Source organism: Tachypleus tridentatus, chromosome 13 (assembly GCF_004210375.1).
Source record: "Tachypleus tridentatus isolate NWPU-2018 chromosome 13, ASM421037v1, whole genome shotgun sequence".
NCBI classification, from domain to species: domain Eukaryota; kingdom Metazoa; phylum Arthropoda; class Merostomata; order Xiphosura; family Limulidae; genus Tachypleus; species Tachypleus tridentatus.
In genome coordinates, this window is record NC_134837.1 from 101,584,055 (window position 1) to 101,610,479 (window position 26,425).

The following is a 26,425-nucleotide window of genomic DNA, read 5'->3' on the forward strand; positions in this document are numbered from 1 at the left end:
ACAGCCTTTTCATTCCTGTATAACACGATTTCGTCGCTGGATTATACAATATTCTAAATACATTTGGATCATGTTTGTTGCTATAGTGAGGAAAATTATTAAACACATAAATAACATGCGAAAAAAATAGTTTTCTCAAACGCTTGAGTTATTAAGTGTTTCGAGTAACAGAAACTGTAAAATGTACTCTTGAAACATCAGTTGATATATGCGATTATTTGATAATGACTGAGTGGAAAGCCAAGTTGTAAAATAACATAGTGTAGCAATCTCGGAAGTTAAGTCATGTCAATTTCTCTAATGCACAGATCGTTTAAAAACCCTCAAATTATTTTGGAAAGAACATGAAAACTTACACTTTCACCAACAATAACTCTTCTTGAGCAAACCGATACGTTATAGGTACACATGTTCTGATGTACACACCAGCTACAAGCCCACGAACTCATTACACAAGCTTTACACCTAATAAAAAAAGAAATCAAAGATTTTTTACAGATGTGAAAGTAACAGGTACAAGTGAGGAAAATGCTTACAAGCGCTCACAAAGACATGATTTCTGTGAAAGACGTACAGTATTGGGAACACACGCAGGTGATACACACAGGAGCGTCACAAACAATAAGTAACTCCAACAATATGGACAATTTATTATTATTACAATTCATTATTACACAAAATACAAAAAATGGTTGATTGACAGTAAATTACAGTATAATCTATTAACGTGTGATTGTATTTTGGAGCACCTCATTTTCACAAAGTTGAAGATAATCCTATATTAATTGCATTTTGTACCAACTTTTTTCACTATTTTCACAATTAAGAATCACAAATTCGAGAAACTAACTCAGAGTAAATATTGGATGTCTGCCTTGTTTATATACGAAAACTATCATGGTTTTTGTCACTACTCAAAAAAAGAAAATCTCACCAAAATTTCAATCGTCTTAGTTTAGGAAAGGAGTTTTTATTTTCCACGCGCTTGGCGAATTATGTTAATAGGCCAAAATCCATACACGGTTAGCAGAATTTTGCGCTTTATGTATCCCGAATACTTGACATGCAACATAATTACATCAATTTTGAATAATACGCTTTAATGAAGTTCTTACAGAAGACGTAACAGAATTAGTGTTGTAATCTTTGACTATATTACATCCAATAACATTAAATAATAAGTGCATAACGGATTATGTTTTCTTTTACCTAATGCCAATACACTCAAAACTTTCCTGAGTGACTGCAGATGAGACATTCGAGATGACTTCTTTCTATCTCACCATTTAGTCTTGCCCTGATATATTGTGACTTCCATCTTTTTTGCACTCCACAAAAAGTCTACGCAGCAACATTTCTAGACAGATGAAGAACGTTTTTCTCGAAAAAGCTGTATACAAGTGGATTCGTAAATTATGAACACAACTTAATAAACGAGTATGGTGAAATTTTTGGAATAATAGACGAAGCGTAATTAGAAGTGAAGTTCTGTGTAGAAATCTTGCTTGTAAACTGTTTTGCTTAGAGAAATAAAATATTCTTTATATTCTATTGGTATAAATCTGTTAGCTGCGAAGTTTTGAAATTGAAGCATCGTTTCATGTTGGAATCTATATGGAAAATGGTTCCGTTCTATTTCTTCATGAAGCGCAAACTACAGGCCTAAACAAGGGATTCCTGTGTCCAATCATCAGTAGGACTTTTTAAAATTTGGATTCACTATGACAGAAGAGTACGAACATAAATCAAATAGAGCCAGAACAACTTGCAATAACTTTGTGAAACTTTTTTTCAGTCAGAAACGATAAATAAATTCAAATTTTCAAAATTGCTACAGATTTACTATAGATCATAGAATTTAGAACAGTCTAAATTATCACTTCAACAAATATAATTTCTCCAAACTTTCATGGTTTAATATTTAAGGCTTATTGTTAACAATTTTTGTTATATATTTTTTGAATCATTAATATTGTATTCATGCTTTTAAACTTGTATAACCGTTGTTAAAACTTATGCATGGTATCCCTCTTCAGTCGTAACTTAAGCTCATTCAAAGACAATTTCTGCGTATAATATAGATGTTAAATACTATCCATTTTCATTCAGGATTCACAAATTACTTGAACTGACAAAACCTTTTGTACTTACGTTTTATGTACTTCACAGTCGTAAAAGGCAAATGGTCGGCTGATAAAATCAGTGTCAGTTTCACTTGATCGAACTGCAAGATTTACTATCACGTGATCTACAAGACAGCACATAAAATATTTTACGTGATGTAAAAGATAGATGTATTGAACATACAGACCTACAATGATCTACAAGACGCATTTAAAGGAATTTCTCACACTATCTACAAGATAGTAGAATTGCTAAAAACGTTTCATGTGATAACAATATAGTTATAAATCTTGAAATGTAGCATATTTGATATAATCTATTACGTAGCCTTTAAGATGGCAGATGTTGTACAAGTTTTCATGTGATACAGAGTGCGACAGAGTTGCTGTCGGCCCCTTCCTCCATTAATCCTCATGAAATCTATCATGTGATCAACACCCCTCTTTTGACGACTCAGCGGTAAGCGTGAAAGCCTGTAACCCTTATTACGGAATTCAAACCAAGGAAGCTCAGTAGTTCATTTGTGTTATTAGTTTTAATAGACCGAGAATGATAAAGTTCTAACATTCGCCTGCTCACTCATTCAGCCGTGGGAGCATTATAATGTGACGGTGAATCCCACTATTCGTTGGTAAAAGAGCAGCCCAAGAGTTTGATGTGGTTGGTGATGACTAGCTGCCTTCCCTCTAGTCTTGCACTGCTAGCGCAGATAGCCCTCGTGTAGCTTTGCGCGAAATTAAAAAAAACAAAACAAAAAATATCGCCTGCTTTCTTAGTGTACAGTTTTGGAGGTTGAGAACAAAAGCACGTGATCAACACTACAGCAGAATGTAGAAAATATATCTCATCATTAACAAATTTAATAACAATAATTTATAACTTGCAATAGTTGTTATATGTAACTTAGAGATTTAAAGAAACAGGTCGTATTTTTCAAACTAATAACACAGACAACGTTTGACTTTACACAAGTAAAACATTCGTGGTCCTTACTACATATTTCCAAGGTTTCGTGTCCTATTCATGCCAATATAGAAAAAAAATATTACACAGTAATTCATGGAAATACATCGTTTTTTTATTACATCAAAAGAAAGCGCATGTCGAATCATAAGAGAAGATGCCTTGCGTGCTCTGTTATCAAACTACACTTTGATCAGCCATTCACCATTTCTGATCAAGTGCAATTATAAAGTTTTATATAACGTATGCCGATTTTATATTCTCGTGTTCATGTTCAAAGTTTCAAAACTAGAATCGTAAATCAGTCATTAGACCAGAGCTCGAGATACAATAAACTGAAGATTCTCCGATACTTTTTTGTTAGAATGCTGACGTCAGTATTTTCCGAGAACCAAACGTTATCATTGTCAGAGCCTAATTAAATACTTAAAATCTCTAAAATCTGACCAATTATCATCCTTATAATCCAGTTAACCTTTACTGATCAAATATAAAACGGTTAATATCTCGCTATTCAGCACTCAGATAAATTATAAAAATTATTACGAGATAAAAAACACACATAAAAAAATTATTGTCTCTTTACCACAATGCGAGTGTGTTTTATTTTGTTTTGTACAATTAGCTCCATGCATGTACGTTCCTTTCAGACTGCAGGATGTTTGGTACGTTACTAAATACACGCACGAAGATGCAAAGCTATATTCAGTTCAAAGAATGGAACTTTAACTAAAACCAGTGCACTTGGTACAGTAACATATGTTCAATCAAAGGTAGTCACGCAGTTAATCATAACGTAAAAAAAATATATGTTGGTTTTTTGAAAGTTTTTTACATACGATAAATATTATAATATTTTTCTTTTGATGTTCGTAATCTTTCAATTTGATACTCGAAGCTGCTACCAGTGACACATTTTCAGGATCACACCCAAATTTAACGTTCACATAAACTAAATTAAGCTTTAAGTATGCTTTTCTTAGTTCACGCTGATCTATATAGAGGTAGCTGTCTTTCTAAGTATAACAAGCAGCAGCGCCTGTTTAAGAAAACAGTTTTTCTTACTCAAATTAGTACATTTGTTTCAATGAAACCCTCACTAAAAAAAACAAACAAACAAGTCAGCCAGCCACACTTAACGCAGTAAAATTAATTCTACATATTATGTGGTAACACGGAAAGACCAACGTAGATTAATATCACGTTTTTTTGCGCAGTCGATATACTGTGCCTATCTTACTGCAAATGTAGCCTTGAAGATTTAAACTTGACAATTAAACAATAATTTCGTATACGTTTTACGTACAAAGTCTGATAATTATGTTACATTCCTAAGTATACACAGAAGTTCATATGAAAATACACCGAAATCGCCCTTGACTGTGTAAGATTCTAAACACATCGTTTTTGTTTTGTTTTTGGTATTAATCGCTTTACAATAAGTAATAGCGTAAATCTAAACTTATGTACAATTTATGTAATCTGTTTTTTACTTATAGTAATTCATGATGTTAGAAAAACACGTAAGTTCAAAATGTCTCGATAGAAATGAAATAAAAACCCTATAATCCGAGTGCTTTCGAAAGGAGAACCTTTCTTCTTCAGTTTGCCCATGAAGAAGACAGGTCCGCCTTTCGAAAACGCTCGGGTTATATGGTTTTTATTTCGTTTACTTATAAGAAATTACCCACCAGAAAGTCCACGTATAATTTACGCGGTTTTCAAATATAAAATACAAATATTTTTAATCTGATAAAAACTCGGGTTCTTTTTGCATACAAGTAAAAGATACTATGAATACCCCCACCAGGCTGCTGCACTCCCGTGTACATTATTGGTTTGGTTTGGTTTTTGGAATTTCGCACAAAGCACTTTATTGGTACAATAGAAAAGTTGTAGCGTATTTGTACGCTACCTATTTATAAACCTCTAAAGCACCTGATGCTGTTGATAATTCTAGCAATATGGCAAATAGTAAAAACATGTACATCAGTTTTTTGTCCATGTCTTACATGCACACTCACAAAGAAATTCGAAGCAAATATAAACCAAACCTTGTAAATAACAATTCACGACAACGGAAACCCACTTTAAGTAAATATATAGTAGAGATGGCCCATATGGTATGAGTATTAAATACACACAAAACAAGTAGCAAAGACGAAACGTTGTTATTTTTTGTGATTTTAAATAAAATTTTGAATATCCATACCGGACTTTTCTACCATACAACAAAATACTGACCCTTTCCTTTTGGAATGTCTGGTCGACTGATAAAAAGCGGTGTTTGACAGGCCAGGCCATCTTGGGTTACTCGAGCCGGTATTGGATTACCATTGCCAAAAACACACAAGTAATGGGCGCCGTAAGGTAGTTGTGGCAGTTGATTGATTACAAGTTCCACCTAGAAATATTATTCAACGTAACATTGATTCACGTCTTCACAAGACTTTATAAAATTGTCTTAGATTTCACGTATACTATTATGGTTTAGCTTAAGATAAACTTTTTAAAAATCTCAGAAACAAACTGTTCAGTGTGACATGCTCATGTAAATAAAGTAAAAAATAAGCCTTAATATACTGAACTCGCTGACACCCAAAAGCATATGCGGGTTAAGACCTTAAATTTTTCACTTATAAGGTTGAGAAACACACTCTAGAATAATTCAAATGTGCCATTTCAGATAATTAATATTTCAGATTTGGAGAGCTATGGAACTGTTTTTTTGTTATTTTCTTCACCTGTAAGCATAGAGTTGGTGCTGTAATTTAATTTTCGTGTATCTATGCATAGACATAAATTGAGACTGACCAATCAAACGACAGAAAAGCAATTCTGACGTAACTTCAGACGTTTAACCAGAACAAACAACGAACTAGCTTAAGTAATCTCTGACACAAGACTCACCGTCTACAAAACTTTTTCAGAGATTTCATTAACGAAAATGGTGCTTTACTTGACTCTCCTGCTTCGAATTTCACAAAGAAACTCAATAGTTCGTTTGTGTGCTCAGTTTTAATAAAAACTATTAAATATCATCACTTATAAGGTTCTAACGTTCGTCTGCTTTGTACAATGTCAGTTCTTTTGTTTTTTGTTAACACTTACCAAGGTCTTGTTCGACGCTTTCACGTCTGGTGTTGTCGTATGTTTTTTTTTTTTTTTTTATAGCTACAGCGGGTTTGCCTTCATTGTGTGACGGGCATGCTCGATCTTGTGAGTAAAAACAAGATTACCATGGATGTATTTTCAATCCTAGAAGCCTTGAGGCAACACTCAAGTCATGGACTTTAAAGCCTTTCTACGTCTAAACCCCACTTCACAGAGGTAGAGTGGCGCTTACGCAAACGTTTTTCAACCGTTCATTTTCTGCCGTCACAGTGAATGTTGATCTGGGTCCACAAATTGAATTTCACCGGTGTCCTAACACTGGATAACGTAATTGAGGGGGAGCTTTCATATTTTCATTTTGATGATAATCTGATTATATTACCAGCCTTCCACACGAGAGACAGAATTAAGCATGTGTAGTGCTGTGAGAATACATCTAAAATACGGAATACGTAAAAACTTTCGTGTTAACACTAACGTGCCTGTCGGTACAAAGGAACTTTATTTTTTCGAACACACGAAACCAGAGTGAAACCAACGTCTCAGTGGTTCGATAAACTCGCGGATGAAGCCACTTGAATTATTTTTTAATAATATTAATAACAACATATGAATTCATCGTAACGAATCACAAGTCAAAGCTAAATTGATACTGTATTTCTCCCTTAAGAAAACAAGTTCAAGATCACCAACAGGTGATTAAGAAATATTCCATGTCACGATGCATTCTATCGATTCCAAACTACTTATGCAAGTTTACTTTGAAACATAAAATAGTTCATACTGCATTTTGAAACGTCAATGTTTTGTAAAGTTCATTAGTAACGTTCGTTTTCTACAGTTTTAGATAAAATTAAAACAATATGGTATTTCCAATTACACCGATCTATATTATTACTTGATAATGTGATATTTTAAAACTTCATCGAACAAAACCATATAATGCCACGACATTTTGAAATAAATCGAACTGCATGTGATGTTACCAGATTTTTTTAAAGTAAGAACTTCTGAATGTAAGTAAAGGAGTCGATAGTACTATTATGAACTATACTATATCAGATATATTTATGCGAAGTTAATGCTTTTTAATACAATACTCTATGCTATATGATGTTGCTTTAAAACTAAAAATATAACTTCTGTATTTCAACTTTACCAAATGAAAAGCAATCCAATGAATCAGCTCGAAATCACGTAAAGTAATTCTAACGCGAACATTCAAGTTTAATTGGAACGTCCTAGACGTAAATTTGTAACGCTAATTATTCGTTTCAATATAAATTTATGGCAATTTTTGATCCACAATTGAAATTTTACATTACATTTTCTAAAACTATCCAAGATCTTTTACAGATCCGAAGATACGACATTTTAAGAGGGTACTGAGGTTTCTGGTTTACCTAAAGTTCACCCGTTTCCTTTTGCCATAATTTGTATTAGTTTCTGGTACAAACAGGATCTTCGATCATTAAATTTTCTCCAATAAATTTAGGTAATTCACACGCATTAAACACAAAATATTACAACAATAACAAATATAAATTTAAAAATTTAATGATTACCATGGCAACTATGGATTTTTAGCAATCATCAACAGCGTAGTACGAAACGAAAAATTTATCAAACTTGCAAGATAATAACCAGTTGTAAAAAGACCAACGAAACTCTCAAAGACAAAGACCAATATGGGTATGATTTTACAAGTTTGCTTCCTGAAAATGATATACAACAAAAATTGTAGTTTTTCTGAACACAAAAGTTGCATTGAAATAACAATATAGTTTTTACTTAAAACACGTGTTCTTTCAGGCAAATGACCGGTTATTTGTATGAAAACGTTTTTACATGACATTGGATAAGTCAAGAACAATATCGTTGTTAAACACGAAATTCATAAAGTGACTTTAAAATATTATCAGTTTTTAAGATCATTAAATAACACTTACCGCTGAAGAACTCGTGTAGGGAATTTGATTTGGTCGAATGGACTGAAAGTCAATACATTGTTTGGTTTCTAGTGATAACCACCTGGGGGAGCTGCGATATGTAGATGACCATGTGGCATTCTGACAAGCTGCTTTAACTGTGCACCTGTTTTGAAAAGTATTTAACGAATGAAGTTTTATGGAGTAAGGATAAAAGGTATATAACAAAACAACTTAATTAAAGACTACAAATACGAGAATTCTATCACGAACGAAAAACACTAAATTACAGTTTTATGTATTTGATTGTTTTTGTTTTTTGAATTTCGCGCAAAGCTACTCGAGGGCTATTTACGCTAGCCGTCCCTAATTTAGCAGTGTAATAGAGGGAAAGCAGCTAGTCACCACCATCCACCGCCAACTCTTGGGCTACTTTTTCACCAACGAACAGTAAGATTGACAATCACATTATAACGCCCTCACGGCTGAAAGGGCGAGCATGTTTGGTGCGACCGGGATTCAAACCTGCGACCCTCGGATTACGAGTCGAACGACTTAACACGCTTGGTCAATCCAGGCCCTTATGTATTTGAACATGAATGTTCCCTCCCTGTATTCTTGCCTACAAATATTAAAAAAAATGTAATATGAAACATAAGATGACAATAGTTTTTAGTTACAGCAAACTTAAAAAATCAAGAAATAGTTGTAATTTATAATATTTTATGCTATGAGAGTGCAAAATTAGGCATCTGAGGATCCACCACATGATGTAAAAGGAAAATGAATGGTGATTCATCCTATATTTTTGTAAGAGAACATTTTGGGAGAAGTTATTTTCCATATTTATAGTTCATAACGTTCTCGCAAGCATCAAACACTACAGGTCTTTGAAGTCAAACCAGATAACTGATAGAGTTTTGCAATATCTTCACCCAATTTTCGGAAAGAACTAATATCACGCTTCTTTAGTGTTTCAAGTCCAGAAACTGTGTAAGCCACTTCTTTCCGCGAATCATCTTTTATTTAAAAAATATGTCGACCAAAGAAACATTGTGGAGTTGGCATCACCACCATCCATTAGAGTGAAGTTAGGCTAACCCCATCAACAACATGTGAAAGAATATAGAATCGCAAGATGGGGTTGGTATAAGTTGTGGAATTAATGAAACCATTCCAGGAGATGTAAAGGTCGGTATGTCCACCGCTACGTATTTCTTCAAAAGTTTGAAGTGCAGTTTTCTTTTTTTGGGGTAATGAGACACAAACCAAGGAATCTCAGATCCACAGCTCTGCACGGTAACCACTGAGCCACACGCTCGGGCTGACTGGATAAAATAATTAAATGTAACACAAGCTGGATGATTGATTACATGAATGTCCAAGATGCCAAATTTGCACGACGACATACTTGTGATTGACTAACGTCATTTTACAAAGTGGTTTTGTCTCTTGACAACTGTAAACTTACAAACTCCGATTGTTCTTTAATTGTTTGTGTAGTGCACATACAGTTGTATAACTGTACACTTTAAATGTATTGATCTTACATAAAACGTAGATTGGTGTGTTTTTCTTACAGCAAAGCCACATTAGGCTATTTGCTGTGTCCACCAAGGGAAATCGAGCACCTGGATTTAGCATTATAAATCCAATAACTTACCGTTGTCCCACTGGGGGACACTGCAGATTGACATTCATTCTATGCGCAAGATACTACTTTTGTTTTAGATTACGCGATACATCAGAATTGCTGAAATTAAAACGCCATGCGGTGTATTATAATTATTATTTTTTGTTGCTTTTTTAAGACACTCTTATGGCCCCCCGCTGGTACAGCAATAAGTCTACGAATTTACAGCGTTAAAATCAGGGGTTCGATTCCCTTCGATGAACTTAGCAGATAGTGCGATGTGGCTTTTCTATAAGAAAAACATAGATACACTCTTACGATGTTTAAATGTTTTAAAATCACTTGAATGTGTTTATAATAAAGAAACTTTTAATATGTGATTTCAACAAGTTGTAAATCCCAAATTAATTGAATATTTTATTCCGCTCCATTTTATGACGTTATACAGAAACAGTAATCAGATACTAGGCTCTCACCTGCGCTCCAAGGAGCACCATCCGCAGTACGGGTTTTTCTTCTGTAGACATTCTGCACAAGTGTTATATTGTTCACATCTCCGTAGCTTGAGCTTACTCACCTAGAACATTTAATTTATTCAAAATCAGATTAATTAATACCATTCAGATAACCTCCTAATACCTAAGGCTTCTTCTATTATTAGTAGCGTGCATCTGATTTTACGATTACATGATATCCTTATTCGTCTGAACGCATACAGTATCATTCACAATTGTGACTTCTTAAATAAAAGAATTAAAGCTTAAAAGTTTGTTAACTAAAATGAAAATATGATGATAATAAACGTTATTTATTATGCACTTTAGGCATAGTATATCGTACATCATCATGTCCCGAGATGCTTTACGTTGAATCAATATAGATGCTTTTTTTTTAAATAAATGTCAATCAATTTATAATTATCGATGAAATATATTTATTGAAAACAAATAAAATAGAGGGCAATAAACAAAATTGGATGATCAGTTTTATCGTGCAAGCAAAGTATTTTATTGTTTGTTTTTGTCTGGTGATTTCACATGTTTCCCACGAAGGAAAATATGTAAGAATATTTATTTATATCCTGTTGTTGAACATGAAAGCACATTATAATAGTTGGTCACTATAGCAATTTTATCCAGTTAGGTATTTTTTTTAATTTCTCGCAAAGCAACAAGAGGGTTGTCACCAGTCGCCGTCCCTAATTTAGCAGCTAGTCACCACCACCTACTCTTGAGCTACTCTTTTACCAACAAATAGTGGGATTGAGCTCAATGTTATAACGCATCGACGGCTGAAAGAGCGATCATTTTTGAAGTGACTGGAATTCGAATCCGCGATCCTCATATTACAAATCATGTGCCCTAACCACTCAGCCATGCCAGGCTTTACAGTTCGGATCCAGCGCAATGTAAATATTTAGTTTCATTTCGTGTTATTAAATCAACATTATAATCGGTTTCTATTCGATAAAATTAAAAAAACATTTAAACATTTTAAACGCTCAGGTTCGGTTTGGTTAATTTCATTTCCCTTTTAGATTGTTTGACAGCAAAAAAGTTGTTTCCCAAAGTATGTCATTTTAAAATTTCAATAACTCAAGTTTACGGCAAATTTGTTTGTTTTGAATTTCGCGCAAAACTACACGGGGGCTATCTGCTCTAGCCATCCATAATTTAGAAGTGTAAGACTAGAGAAAAGGCAGCTAGTCATCATCACCAACCGCCAACTCTTGGGTTACTATTTTACCAACGAATAGTGGGGTTGATCGTCGCATTATAATTCTCCCACGGCTGAAAGGGCGAGCATGTTTGGTGTGACAGGGATTCGAACCTGCGAGTCTCGGATTGAGTGCCTTAACCACCTGGCCATGCTGTGGCCCATGACAATTTTAAGATTTTAATAAATTAAAATATATTTATAGCTAAATCCACTCGGTTATTGTTTAATTTGTGTTTATGTAAATTACAAATATAGGAACTTTACACATGCATGCTGCAAAAGTAAAAATCACGTGTTGTTACTAAAGATTCTAGCAGTTAAGTAATTTTGACTGTTACTATTCTTTTATCTAGAAAAGTCGAATCAAACTAATACATTCAGCAAATTACATAGGTTTAAAATAAAGTACTATAGTTCCTTTACATTTATGCTTCTATTTCTATTTACAGCTGGAAGAGCAAGGACGTGTTAATAGACAAAAAGAAACACTAAAGTGTTATATTGTGTTAAAGTACAAAGGACACGAACTCAACATAAAGTGTTATGTTGTCTTAAAGTAAAAAGGACACGAACTCAATTCCTTCGTTTGCTAAGAGATGTTTGTGTGTTTGTAGTACTTAAAAAGATTAATAGGCAGTTATATTCCTACTTTAAAAATAAATATTTGATCACTATTTATCCCTTAATTAGTTTTTTTGCATACAGTTCTGAGAAATAAAATATGACAAGCAAAGTGGTAGATCTGAGGTAAACGTATATATATATATATATTCATCAGAGTATTTTAGAATTTTATTAAAGTGATATATATTTAGATATTTTATATTTTGTATTTAATATCCTTATACATTCACGTTATAGTTTACAACAAAAAAGTCTCCGATTTCGATTTGATGTAATAAAAAATATGAATGCGAAGAATCTGGGATGATTTAAACCACAAAAGAAAGTTAATGACTTAAAGATTCTATTATACGGTGAAAAGTCTCATTGCAGACGGTGGGAAGACCAGGCCACGTAAGACATCAGAAACATACTACACAGTCGTAAGTGCTCAGTTCTCTGCTCGAACACAAAACTTTAATTTCATACTTGCTGAGAATAAAAAAAACCAAAAAGACTCACTATAGTAGAGAATTTAGGAAGATAAATATTTTTGTGATTGCAAACCTTGTAAGGAGACGATACATAAAGGTGCTCTTTTGTTGAGTCCTGATGCAGACTAGGAATTATGGGATAGCCAGCATCCACTACTGTTTCTTCAAACTCTTCGGCTTTAATCGAGTTACTGATAAAAAGCTGTAGAAGATAATAAATTAAGAATCAAGCGTGATTATCAACATTCAGTATAAAACTACAAACAAAAGACCCATTAAACTAACAACCCACCCTTTTAAAAGACACAATGGAATTGCAAATTAGATTCTATTGAAAATTTAGCTCAAAACAAAAAACGCTAAGTATACTGAAAAGGTTAAATTAGACACGAAAAGACGACACGTTGACGTGACATGTATACAGTTCCTTCTAGATGCAATGAAAGCAGTATTTAAAAAAAGTTTGTTGTCACACAGCTTTGTTGAAGATATCTTTTCTCCAAGAGGCTTGATTGACTACATCACAGATCCATCTTTTTTTGCAACTCAAAACGTGACAATTTAGTTCCATAAATTACGTAAAAAGTAACTTTTTTAAATAGCAAAGAATAAATATTTAAAAAAATGTAGGAGAAAATCGATGGATAATGGCCATAAATAGTAAACATTGGAGGCAAACCTGTGGCGGAGAACAGAGAACTAATGCGACATCACAGAACTGAAATAATCTTTATTCCAAGTAATTAGCAAGACCAAAGACATTGATGTATTAGTGTCAACTATAGAAGTTTTATTCCATGAAAAACTTTAACATTACAAACGTGAACAATAGGACCCACGATTTGAAGCAGGATATTCTAGACAAATCATGCCTACCTATAGGAAGTAGATATACACATATACACGCAATCGTTTAAACAACCACACGAACCAAGCGGATATCTATGTCCATGTATGTATCACGAACACTGTCACTGATGGATGACACGAGAATAAAAAGATGGCACACGACAAGGTAGTTAGTTAATAGATAAGCTTTGTGCTGGCCTACCTTTTTGAGACTCCCGTCGCTAGTACCTGCAAAAGCCACTGTATGTTGATCAGTTGTGGTCAATCCTACCGATGTCAACGTTATATCTGTGTAGGTAACAACGGCAGGTTGTTGGATGGGTATGGTACCGTTCAACTTGATTGTCTCGTTGCAGAAGTTTAGAATATTTCCCGCTTTCTGAAAATACACACATTATGCATTTCGCATATCTAATTGCTGCAAAACCCTATCTGATCTTACGGTCATCAAAAACATAACTAAACCAATGAATGTCACTTTTGATTTAATTATGAATAAGAAATAAAATGTACACCGAATTATTCCGTTATCATAACAGTTTACATAAAAAATGCACAACATGTTTGATGTTCGCGTAGTTGTTCCGAAATTGCAAATTCGAACAAGGCATATTAACTTTGTTAAAAATTATTTATATAGTATTTTTCATAACCAAAGTGCTCTAATCTAGCAGAATGAAGAAAGTTACAGGTCTTCATATTTGATTAACATTTCACGTGTCTGTCGGTACAATGCTAGATGTGAAAATTATAAAGTACAATCCTTTAAAACCAGTGCAGATTTACTAATTGTACGGGAATGAAAAGTATAAAATACTCTTAAAAGTACGTTCTCCCACACATAATTAATTTACTGATATGGAAACATTGTATTAAGAAACATTATTGTTTTAAAAGGGGATTAGAAGAAATTTCAGATAATTTGTATTAAGAAACGTTGTTTTAAAACGATAATGTTTCTAAATACAAGTTCTCTGAAATGTTTTCCATTCTCATCACCATGGGAATAATTTTAGTCTGTTTTACTTTTTTTTAAAAAAACTCGTCATGGTCAGGTGGGTTAAGGCATTCGACTCGTAATCTGAGGGTGGCGGGTTCGAATCCCGTCGCACCCAATTTACACTGTACTCGTACAATTCAACTGCATAGAAGCAGTTAAACACGACATTTCAACATCAGTCACGCACTTGGCTACATCGTGTAAATGTAGGACAACTGAGGTATAATCTAATTCCACATCAATAATTTTTTCTTACTTGACGAGTTTCTAAACATACCTTAGCAATAATTTCATCATACAGATCTCCTTGGATAAATTTGGAAGAAAAAAACTGATATGTTATTTTGTTCACGTGTAACTAATGTTCTGCACGTCAGAGTAAGCAATACCTTGTCTGAACAAACACAGTATGCGATACAACAAATCCACATACATGTAAAGGTCACAACGATCTTTGCCTGTAAATGTTAACTTATTGCAGCTTCTAATTTTCTGAATGTTGACATTTTATTTTGGTTATAACTCTAGTTAAACAATATAGCTCCAGCTGATTATCACAGAGAACATGTTATAAAAAGAACTACTTAGATGACATTTATTCCATAAGTTGTACATGACTCGCTATTTAGAAATAAAATTAATACAATCAGTTATACGTTTCTAGATCGGAAATAATAATTTGACTTATAATATGCACAATTGTTTGAAACCAAATGGAGTTGTAGAAAGAATCGCCAAGGCATTTAATTATATTGTATTTATAGTGAAAAGATAAGTAAGTGAATAAAACTCTTTTAATTAAACGATATCTTGTTTATCCATTGTAATATATTGTGTCGTAGCTCCTAATAGTAGTTCGTAATTTCATATTATAATTTTGTTGTGTATTGTTGCCTCGTTCAATGGAAATTCGAACCACGAAGGTTGCAAGCGTCCATGAAAATAAAATTTGATGGAAGTAGTTTAAGTTCTAATGCATCTTCAACTATTGGGTGCTTAAAACAGTCAAAACAACTAAAATAGAAAGTGTATAACGCTCTTGAAGAACACGAAAATAACCACTAAAACCCAGAGTTTATCAATACATTAAATATTCTAACACCATTTCGTATTACCTGTAATCGTTAATTACACTCTAAACATAAAGAAGTGATGTGGTAGAAATAACTAAAATTACTAACAACCGGATAAGTAAGGCGTCAGATGTTCTTTTAACGTTCACATTTCTGTGTAGACCTTTCCACTGGTGTTTCGTTTGTGACTTTACGAACTTAATGTAATTTATATTTCAAAACCACCAAATATTTCTATTGAGCACTTATAACATATGTAGCGACGATGTTAAGAAGTAGCCTCGCCTTACAAGTTGAGGCAAAGAGCTGCTAGACATACAAGAAAACCCTCCAAAAGAATCTTGTTTAGCTTTAACTTGCATCTATCTGCTAGAATATTCATGTAAAGTTATACAATGCTTATGTGAACTGGTCTATTTGTACTATTCATTCCTAATACTGAACTTGAACTCATATACTAGACAGATAATCGATAGCACCCACCGCCACCTCTTGTGCTACCCTTGTCTGATGGAAATGTGAGATTTAATTGTTACTATTAAAAGGAACTTATGACCCCAATGTGGGGACCACGATTTTACTGTAACCGGCGTGAAGCGAGAGCTCTCGGATTAACAGTTCAATATTTACACAATGGGTCACGCCAGGTTCATTAGCTTATGACTCGTATCACTATCTCAAGTTATTTAGAATTAAAATGCACGTGTAACATGAAAAATCGATGCTTTTAAATGGACACACACACACAAGGCCAGCAAAACAGCATTAAGAGTGGTAAGTAAAGGTAATACAAGAATCCTCTGTAAGAAACATATTACATAATACGAATTGTTACAATAAAACACTATGCAAAAATAAACTTTTAATAAATCTTTCAACATTAGCTGGCAGGATGAAAGGTGATTCCGCGGTTACTTCTTTTAAAAATGTTTCTGAGGTTAGTGAGGTGAACCAGAGGTTGATTTTAAAAGTAAATCACGGAGTCTGGAAGAAAACAGTTTCAGACACGTACGATATTATTTTTTGTCCTTCAAACACAAACTATTCTGTAGTTTTTCTCAACTTGTATCGAACTGGAAGAAGCCCAAATACGATGTATTAAATGTTTGTATGCATGCGTTTCTTCACTGATTACTTTTCTTTATAAATTAGTATAGCATATTTCAGTAATTTCACTCTTCTCACATCCGCCCATTACTTGAAATTTAAATGTAATAATTTTAAATGTGCATGACAGTCGAAGACCTATTATGTTATTATATTATGATATGAAATATCTAATGAATTTAATTATGGTAAGTGAGAATAGTGGCTAAGATCAGTAAATTATATGTTTTCATTAAGTATAAATATTATATTAGAAAGAGACAAATATACTTGTGTTTTTTACAATAGGCAGTAGCTGTGCAGTACAGTAAACTCATCATGAGTACTCTGCTTGCACAATCTATTAAAGAACATTAGAATTTGTTCAAAATAAAAGTTTAAGAGTTAACTCCAACTTACTCCAGATTCTGGACACTGGTTGATACTTCCAGCAATATAGTCCATATTTCTTGTGAGAACACTGCCATTGTAACATAGGTGGATGTTTTCTGTAAACCGCTGTTCAATTTCTGCTACCGAGTAGATACAGATTGCGGACTTCCGAGAAGGCTTGGATGTATGATCCTTACTAGCTGCGAAAGCTCCAATGAAAACATCCGCTCCAGGTCGAATTCTCAGGCTTGAAGCGAGATCAGCACCTGCTGAGCCTACACTGGCATCCTGAAGCAAATTGAAAATCGTACCATCAGGTCCTACACATTGTAATGTCACTTCCGTATAAGTGTTATATCCGGCGTCAGATGCACACACTCTGGCCAGTCTGGTCACATAGCCCCACTCTTCTAACGCCCTCAAGTGAGACTTCCTCTGTACGGAAGCAAAATAGATGAAGCCACCAGAATGAAAGCCGTAGATATAGCTCACTAAATAGTAATCCCGCAAGTGAAAACTAATGTCCACTCTAGCAATGGTGGAAAACGACTTCTCGATGATTCCAAACAGACGGCCAGTATCCTCCTCAAGACTCCTGCTCGTTATAGTAGGGACCATGTCACGGTATGGTCCCAGGCGACTATTAGTAGTTGCCACATAGAGAACCCTGGATGGGTAACCAAAATACTCTGCTGGGCCAATGAAGGCAAATGTCGAAGAGTTCTCATCGTTTGCAGCTACAGGAACAGGAACCAGGTCTTCGACAACGTTAATGTTCCCCAGCTGATGACGTCGACAGGCTCCTTGATGGACACTACCGCAGACAATGAGCTTATCTGCTTGGCTGTCGATGACTAGAACTTTGTTAACGTTGCTTGTGACCATCTTTTTCTGGTGGAAGCAGTCAGTTGGAGAACACTGGATACTGTCTTCCACAGGACCTGTTTTAAACTCTTTCTCCAACTCCAAAGAATTATCGAATTGATACAGCCAGTTGGTGGCACCGACATACACTTGTCCCGAATGCTGGTCCACCACAACATGCGTAATATTTACACTGTTGTTGAATGTGGTGAAAGAAGCCACAATTGGAGGATTCTGATTCGCAAACACGTGACATAGCCGAGTTATTGCCCATACTAAAGCCAGACAAATCCACGTGATCCTACTAACAGATTGATCAACAAAACTTTCTCCAGGCCACATCCTAAATCCACTCCACTAAGAAAATCATCTCACAACAGCAATATCCTGTGTTGCTTAGCAACAGGTTCATATTTTTTTCTAGTTTGCTCGGAGCTACCATCAGTACGTGATATTGAGTTCAACGTCGGCAACAGCTACAATAATCAGATGTGAAGAAGTCCACACTTTTACATTGCTGTAAAAAAAAAAATCCATTTTAATATCAATAGGTACAATTTCCACAGGTCAAACTGTAGCAAATAATTTTGACAGAAATCTCTAAAATAAATAAATCCCCCAAATCTCTGGAGAACAATTTGTGTTTTGTTTTCACTTAATAATTCTTATACCGAACTATTGTATTTACTTGTTCCTTTAAATAAGTTGTGCACTTGTTCTATGTATTATCAGTACTATAATATTTACAAACTTTCTAAAACTCTAATACAAGAAACAACACACTTGACACAGTCTAATATAACTTTGAAATACATTTAAGAAATCTTACAAGGGAAAATAATTTAACATAGGCACACACAATTTGTTGCACGTCCAAGAATAACAGTTCCAACATATGTTACCAGCTGGAGTACCCGTCCATTGGATAGGTGAAATAAAAACGTGTTTGTAACAAAAGATAGGAAACTATGTTTATATTTTGTTTCTTAACACAATAACCATTAAAAGTGCAATGAAATTACATGAACGTTCCGGTACTGAAAAGAAAGACAAACTGTTTTCGAGAACTATGTGAATATAATATTAGATAAGGGTCTACTCTCATTATCTTCCTCATGTCATCCTGTATTACTGTGTTAAGCTAGAGTTAATTAATCAAGAAATTTGGAAACGTATATGAAAGAGATACACACACACATTTACGCTTATTCGTATAAATTAACATGTTATTCCAGCAGGACGGCACCCCCTCCAAACTGGAGTCGTAGAGTCCGCAACAAACTTAACGAAAGTCTTCAATTGGTAGATTGGGTAGGGAGATCCGATCAGTTGGACCCCATATTATCCGAACAGTACATCTATGGATTTTATTTATGAGACTTCATACATTGCATGGCTTACACTAGTAAGGTTACTCATGCGATGTTGTAAAAAACACTTGGCGGGGGATTAGCCACAGATTGGATACTTCATGATGAAGAGAAACCCACTTGGAATAAAAATGTATCTCTATATGGCTGGTATGGATATTAACAATTTTATTAATCAAGCAGAGAACAACGTTTTGATCTCTCTAGGCCATCTTTAGGTTAACAAAGAGAGAGTTTGCAACTGGATATTTTGCGTGTAACTCGTTTTACACATGTTGATTTCTGGTTTTTGTATAATGTAAAACAACATTAAAAAAACAATATTTTTGCGTGCATGTGCCACGATGAACCTATGGTCTCTGTTAAACTGTTTTCCTAGCTTAATTTTTCAAAATTACTGTAAAATTCTTCGATGCCCTGTAAACTAAAGCGTTCCTTTTCCTTTAAAAACACAACAACATTAAAATACTGTATTTAATATTTTTCGTGCAATTACTACAAATGATAAGAATACATCATTTTAAGATTCTGTGCATCTGCTAAAATAGGAAAAAACTAATTTGTAGTCATATTATCACTAGGATATTTTTTACGAAGGAAAAATATTAACTATAATTTTTTGTTTTAACTACTTCTTTAAAATAGTGGAAACTGGTCGAAGGTTTGTTTTGCAATTTGTCGCTGTTACCTTAAAATTCGAACCCTGTTCTATCGTATAAATTAAATACCAAACAGATCGAACTCTACACATCATAAATAAACCAAATGAAAGTGATGATGTAACAGTTTAAAATGGGTTGTCGTGAAACACAAATATACATAGTGAATTATCCACACTGTGCCCAAGTTTATCAAAACCCAGTTTATAGCATTATGAACCTTAAGACTTAACACCAGGGGGTCATTTACAAAATAATCTTTGAACGCAAGAAAATGCATTCTCAGTTAGCACAAGTCCCTCATTGACTTATGAGGCAACATATTCATTAGGATGGAGAAATTTCACTTTTACAAAATACGGAAATTTTTTCACGATGTGTTTTAACAAAATAAATTCAAGTGAATAAATATAAATCAGGATAATGTAGTCACACAAGGGACTTGTTAAGTGTATATGAACTTAGGGATCCATGACAAATACAGCAAATTTTAGGAGAAAAAAAGCACGCAAAACAGAATCAATTAACCTAATCAGATTATCCAGCACAGTAGACAGATCTCCAGGGGATAAGTACAACAGTGGGGTATGACGGATGATTCACCCTCCCAATGAAAAAACTTAAGCCACTGTTAATCTGTGGCGAAAGGAAACTTCTCAATGATTGATTGGATTGGATTAATTTGACACACGTGAGTTTTACACACACACATATATATCAAATTTTAAAATTTAATTGAAATTCGTTCCTCTCAAAAAAAAACCACTTAAAACCACACAGTCATAAAATGTATGTTAACTGTTTTTTTTCTGTTATTTATTTTTATTTCTGGCTGCTGTGTCTCTTCTCATACTCGGATTACTTTTTAATATTGTTTTGTGGTTACTGACAACTTTTGCTCACTTAGATATAATAATATAGAGTTATTGTATATTTCTACAATATACATCCTTGTGCAAATTAATTGAAACAAATGGTCATTTTACAATATTTTTAGCATGGCGGTCGGTGTAGGCTCGCTGGACCCGCTGATTTCCTTTAATAGTTACTTTTTCTCACAGACGGCGTTATTAGCTGTGTTTTGCAGTATGGTCGATCTATTTTTGGGATATATGACGAAATGTTGACGAATATTACGTCATTCAAAATTGCGTTAGAAGGGCCAGGAGACCAGTCAACAAACAATGAAGAAAACACGGTATCAATGGGGTCTGAAATACAAGAACTGGACGCAAGAACAATGGAGGAAGGTGTTATTCAGTGACGAGACTCATTTCTTCGTATAGGGTCAAAAAAGTCTGTTTGTTCGCAGATCTCCAGACGAGAAACTTCGAGAATCTCACATCAATCAGTTCATAAAACATCCCTTGAAGAAGATGTTTTGGGGTTTTTTCAGCTACTATGGCGTCGGAGGCTTACATATCGTAGAAGGTATGATGCGAGGACCACACCACAGTACATCGAAGTTTTGCAGAGAAGAGTCGTTCCAGAATTGAAAAAGAGATTTCCAGATGGATCTGGCATTTTACAGCAAGATTTGGCTCCGTGCCACACATCGAAACTTGTGAAAAATTTATGACTACAACGCGAATAAAGGTGGTGGACTGGCCTGGAAACTCTCCGGACTTAAATCCTATTAAAAATCTTTGGGCGATTTGTAAAGAAAGACTTCGGGGAAAAGACTGTACTACGAAAGATAAGCTAATTGAGGACATAATTGAGGTGTGGTACCGCGATCCAAAAATTAGTAAAGATTGCAGACAGCTCGTGGACTCGATGCCAAAGTGGATTAATAATCTTCTGAAAAATAAAGACGGTCATATCATGCATTAAACTGTGAGTAATTTTTGGATTCTCAGAAATAAAAAGCAAGAAAATGAAAAAAAATCATAATTTTCCGTCTTGTTTCAATTAATTTGCACAAGGGTGTATAACATTTATTTATCTGTATTCTACTGGATAGCATTTCTCGACTGAGATTTTCTGAAATCATGAACTTGAACCTACAGTAACTCAACAGTGTATATGAACTATAATTCCTTTCACAAACATTACAGTATAGATAATAACATTTCTACTGAAGTTTTATACTAAACTTAGTATTTGAGGTTATCTTTTCACTAGATATCGTACTGACTCTAGTTTCTGATATTTTCCTTCTAGTTCGTTATTAGCATAAAAGTTCTCGAGCCAAAATTGTCCAGTGTTTTCTTACTAGTAAAAAAACTACACGATCACCCTGTTCATAAATGTGGAGCTAGACACAAACTAAGCTAAACAGCTTGATAACATTAGAACATCAAATGGAAACAATGGGCTATCAGCATAATAAACTACAGAATGGCCTTGAATGTTCAGAATCAAAATTGCTTAATAAACATTTTCTTCTACATTCTGTTTAGAAGACACTCAAGTAGCGGTCTTGATCTTTAATGGTAATATCACGTGATAATTTCTACGTAATACTGCAACTTAATATTCAAAATTATGAGATATAAATCCATGTTTCACAGTAATCTTGACTTTAAGATTAAAACCACTTGTAACTAGGGTATTAATATAGTGCTGCTATGTTTTAGTAGGAGACAAAAACCTTAAGCAGGTTATCAATTTTCATCGTAAACTCAATCGACTTCTCTGTAGACCACAACAAATCTATCTAATAAATCAAAAACATCATATGAAAGAAACAGTTCAAATCAAATATAACTCAGAAATTACACAATGAAGTGAAAACGACACATCTTTGCAGCAAACCGTGTGTTAGTTTGCTATTCTTGTAAAATAATTACTGGATGAAACCTTTTTTTTCCAGAAAAGGAGGACTGAATGGAAAGTGTCCTCTTCAACATTAACTAATATCTAATCATGCATGATAACATGAAACACGTTGCCCTTCAGTTAACACAAAGAAATTGCAACAGTTTATATTAATACCTATATGTTTCAGTTTGATGCATGTGACGTAAAATGTGTTTTCGATCATTGTTGAACATTCGAGAGTCTCACCTTAAACTATATAAAGCATCGCACCGAAAGACAATTATTATTTATCGGTTAGCTATAGTCAATAAACTATAAGCCTCGGAAGGTACAATTGTGATTGCTTATTAACTCGGAAAACTACGGAATTTGATCAAGAACTTTTATAGATTTCGAACACAGCAAACTTCAGTGAATTAAATTTGCATGTTTGTATTTCTACGAGGAAATTAGATGTTGTCGTTGGTAAAAATGTATGGGTGCTCAAAGCTAGCTAACCGTCAAAAGAAGTGTACAGGTGTACCAATAAAGAATTAATTGGTTCTCGGTGAGCGTTGATAAAATATTCAGTTCCAGACTGGATATAAGACTCGTATTGTTTGTAAGTTTATAAAACTCTTGTACATAAACCATAATTTGTAATGACTATTAGTAACAATTGTTATTGTAAATTGATTTTTGTGTGTGTATTAAACTATATTTGTGTTATGAAAGAAAGCTGTGTATATCACTCTTGTCAGCAAATATCATAAATTTGATAAATATCAAAATTAAAATTAAAATTTGCAACTGTTTGAAATCGTAATACGTAATACGTAATAATAAATCGAAGACTTGTCCGGGATTAATCGTAATATAAAACGGAACGGACTTGTTACACGCCTGAGATAAAACAAGATACAAACGTCACTCACGATAGAAGAACAAAGTTTCTACTTTTCACGTTCCACATATACATTCCTAACAAGTACGACATGACAGAGCTCGCAGACCTAAGCCTAATGCCAAATATCATAGCAACAAGGCACACGACAGACATTGTAATGAAAACGTACATTAAAGATTCTTTAATCAAAAATAACGTGCATCAGCTAGTTTTAATAACTATCAAAATTCGATTGAAGAAAATCTAGGAATAAGATTTTTTGGTGTATACTTAATTAAGTAGTTATAAAAAACATTTCAGCCATGCTTAGCTGAATGAAACAAATGAGTTAGTAAGCTTGCTCTGAATCAAAAAGGATTAGCAAAAACTTGTTTATCAAAATTTTATGGTGAAAACTCTTGGAAGGATTAATGGAAAAATGAATGATTGAACCAAGTGCCAATATTTGAACACAAGACTATGTAGCATTGCTTACTATAACACTACTTTATTGTACACAGAAAATATATCACAGAAGGGGATGATGGTGGTAAATGTCACCCTCCCTTCTCATGAAGTATCACGCTTCGTACTTTAGGGATATTTATTAAGTTACTGGGAGTAGTGAACAGTGAATGAATTGGGTTGTAAAGCTTTTGTGGTAAGACGTCTGTATTCGAGAAGAGAAGAAAATAGATCTAATGAGCTTCTAGTTTATAAATGTTTATAACAAGCGGACATAATTAGAACTAAAAGGAATAGGAAAAATTTGAATTTGATTCACCACTTGTCTTGTGCGGTACCGGTTTCAGGGAATTCTACCCACCATCAGTAATTGTGGACAAGGACAAATTGAAAGAGCATGATTAGTTTTATGGTGGTAGAAGTATATTACAGATTACACGTGGAATTTCTCGAAACCAATATACCACAGTGGAAAGAAGTGCTAAAACAAATAATAAATTTAACTTCATGAGTGTCTTAAACGGCTCATCTAGAGATTCCTTCAGAAGCGTAAATTAGTAATATCAATGCTATATTTCTTCAGATCCTATCATTAAATGTTGTAGTATTTAATAATACAGATCGTGACCAAACAAAATGGCGGCCTTAAAATTCGCGCGTTTAAGATGTATGAATGTTACCAATAACTATTTCACAGTGTTTACTGAGCAAAACTGAACCTTATTGTACCTATAGACCGCTACATGTTTTTGTGAACTGAATGAAAATTTCAGTGTTTCAAGGAATTTTTCTAAGTAAGAGACAGTTTCAGTGAAGAGTAAAGAAACAGAAAAAGTACGAACTTTATCACCCTAATTCTTCCATAGAACTCTTCCGTCTGGGGTCTCAATGATTCCTTTGTTGTAATGAAAATGTAACTAGTATATATACATATATAAAACGAACAATTTGCATTTATACTTACGTTTGAGAGTAGCTTGGTAGATATCCTGGAGAGTAATATAATCGAATCGTGCTTACGCGTGTCCCACGCTTGGTGTTACTGACGCACAAAAATACAGCTAATAAAAAGGAAACAAACAAGTATCAATATAATACACCAATTTTATATTTTATAGAGGTAATTATGGATAATATCTATGTCCCCTAGCTGGTTTTAGTAATATAATAAATGAAATTTTAATTCTCCCAAAAGTGTTGACACAAGAAAGTCAAATCTACAAAATTCAAGTTATTTAAATTTTAAAAAAAATTATACCTACTTTGGCTTAAGCTAACATAATTACATTAAGTTGCTGAACTAAATATATATATTTGTATTTAATTTCAACCAACAGAGTTTTTGTAGTTTTGTCTTCTTACGTGGTAAGTAAAAGATAAGTAAAAACACTATACACACAAATGATATTCCGGCTGGTTACAGTATGAATTATTATGTGCTGCTGGCTTTACCTTTCAAAACCTAGGTTTAAACTGGCTTACCCGATCGATATTCACTGAAAGCAATGAGAACAACAATCCACAACCTGTTCACAAATAAGTAATAACAATGGTGTTGAACGTACACCGTACACCAGATCCTTTTCTTAAGAAACTCGAGTCAAATAAACACTAGAAAATACCTAATATCACATTTTCCAAATGTATCAACATTTTCATTGATTTAATAACACACGACGAATACCTACAACTATGTGGCCAAGTATCGAAAGGAAGTCGAAACAGAGAAATGACATTTGTAACCAGAGAATTACCAATGGAATTTGAACTCTATTGGCTTTTAAATTAATGTTTTAAACCCATATTGCTTGAGGGTTCGTGACTGATTGCTACAGGGCCTCTGATATCATTTAAGAATTTTTTTAATCATATAACACCAGTGATATCGTTGAGGTTCCATTTTTGTTTTACTCACTTATACCAGTGATTTCACATTAACTGTTTATAAGTTTTCTTTCAGAGTCTTTTTTTTTGGAATTTCGCGCAAAGCTACGCGATGGTGACCTGCGCTAGCCGTCCCTAATTTCACAGTGTAAGACTAGAGGGAAGGCAGCTGGTCATCATCACCCACCGCTAACTCTTGGGCTACTCTTTTACCAACGAATAGTGGGATTGATGGTCACATTATAACGCTTCCACGGCTGAAAGGACGAGCATGTTCGATGCAACGGGGATTCGAATCCGCGACCCTCGGATTACGAGTCGAGTGCCTCGACCCACCTGGCTACGCTGGGCCTCCAAGTCTTGTAATAGGCAAAACATACATTTATTCACATGATGAAACATTTGATTCTCGTCGTAGTGAACAGTGCAGAAAAATGTCTGTATCTCGAGGGTTAGAGTGACAAAAAAATTCAGGCGGTTGTCGTATAATGCGATTGAGATGTACGACAGACACTAAGCGGTTGCTCAGCCTTCACGTACGATAAGGCTTCGAAACAAGTTTATTTCTGTTTAGTC

The 26,425-nt window shown here is 34.1% G+C and overlaps 1 protein-coding gene across 1 annotated transcript in view; it reads right to left on the reverse strand.

Annotated features, from left to right (window-relative positions):
* LOC143237765 (plexin-B-like) overlaps window positions 1–18,324 on the reverse strand; it is a 49,625-nt gene extending 31,301 nt beyond the window's left edge. The window contains exons 1-8 of the mRNA XM_076477329.1: window positions 17,007–18,324; window positions 13,630–13,806; window positions 12,652–12,780; window positions 10,239–10,339; window positions 8,151–8,295; window positions 5,332–5,491; window positions 2,152–2,248; window positions 357–465 (exon numbers count right to left, since the gene is read on the reverse strand). Coding sequence (XP_076333444.1) covers window positions 357–465; window positions 2,152–2,248; window positions 5,332–5,491; window positions 8,151–8,295; window positions 10,239–10,339; window positions 12,652–12,780; window positions 13,630–13,806; window positions 17,007–18,185 — 2,097 coding nt within the window. The 5' untranslated portion in view covers window positions 18,186–18,324. The remainder of the gene's footprint in view (window positions 1–356; window positions 466–2,151; window positions 2,249–5,331; window positions 5,492–8,150; window positions 8,296–10,238; window positions 10,340–12,651; window positions 12,781–13,629; window positions 13,807–17,006) is intronic.
* Window positions 18,325–26,425: the final 8,101 nt, after the last annotated feature.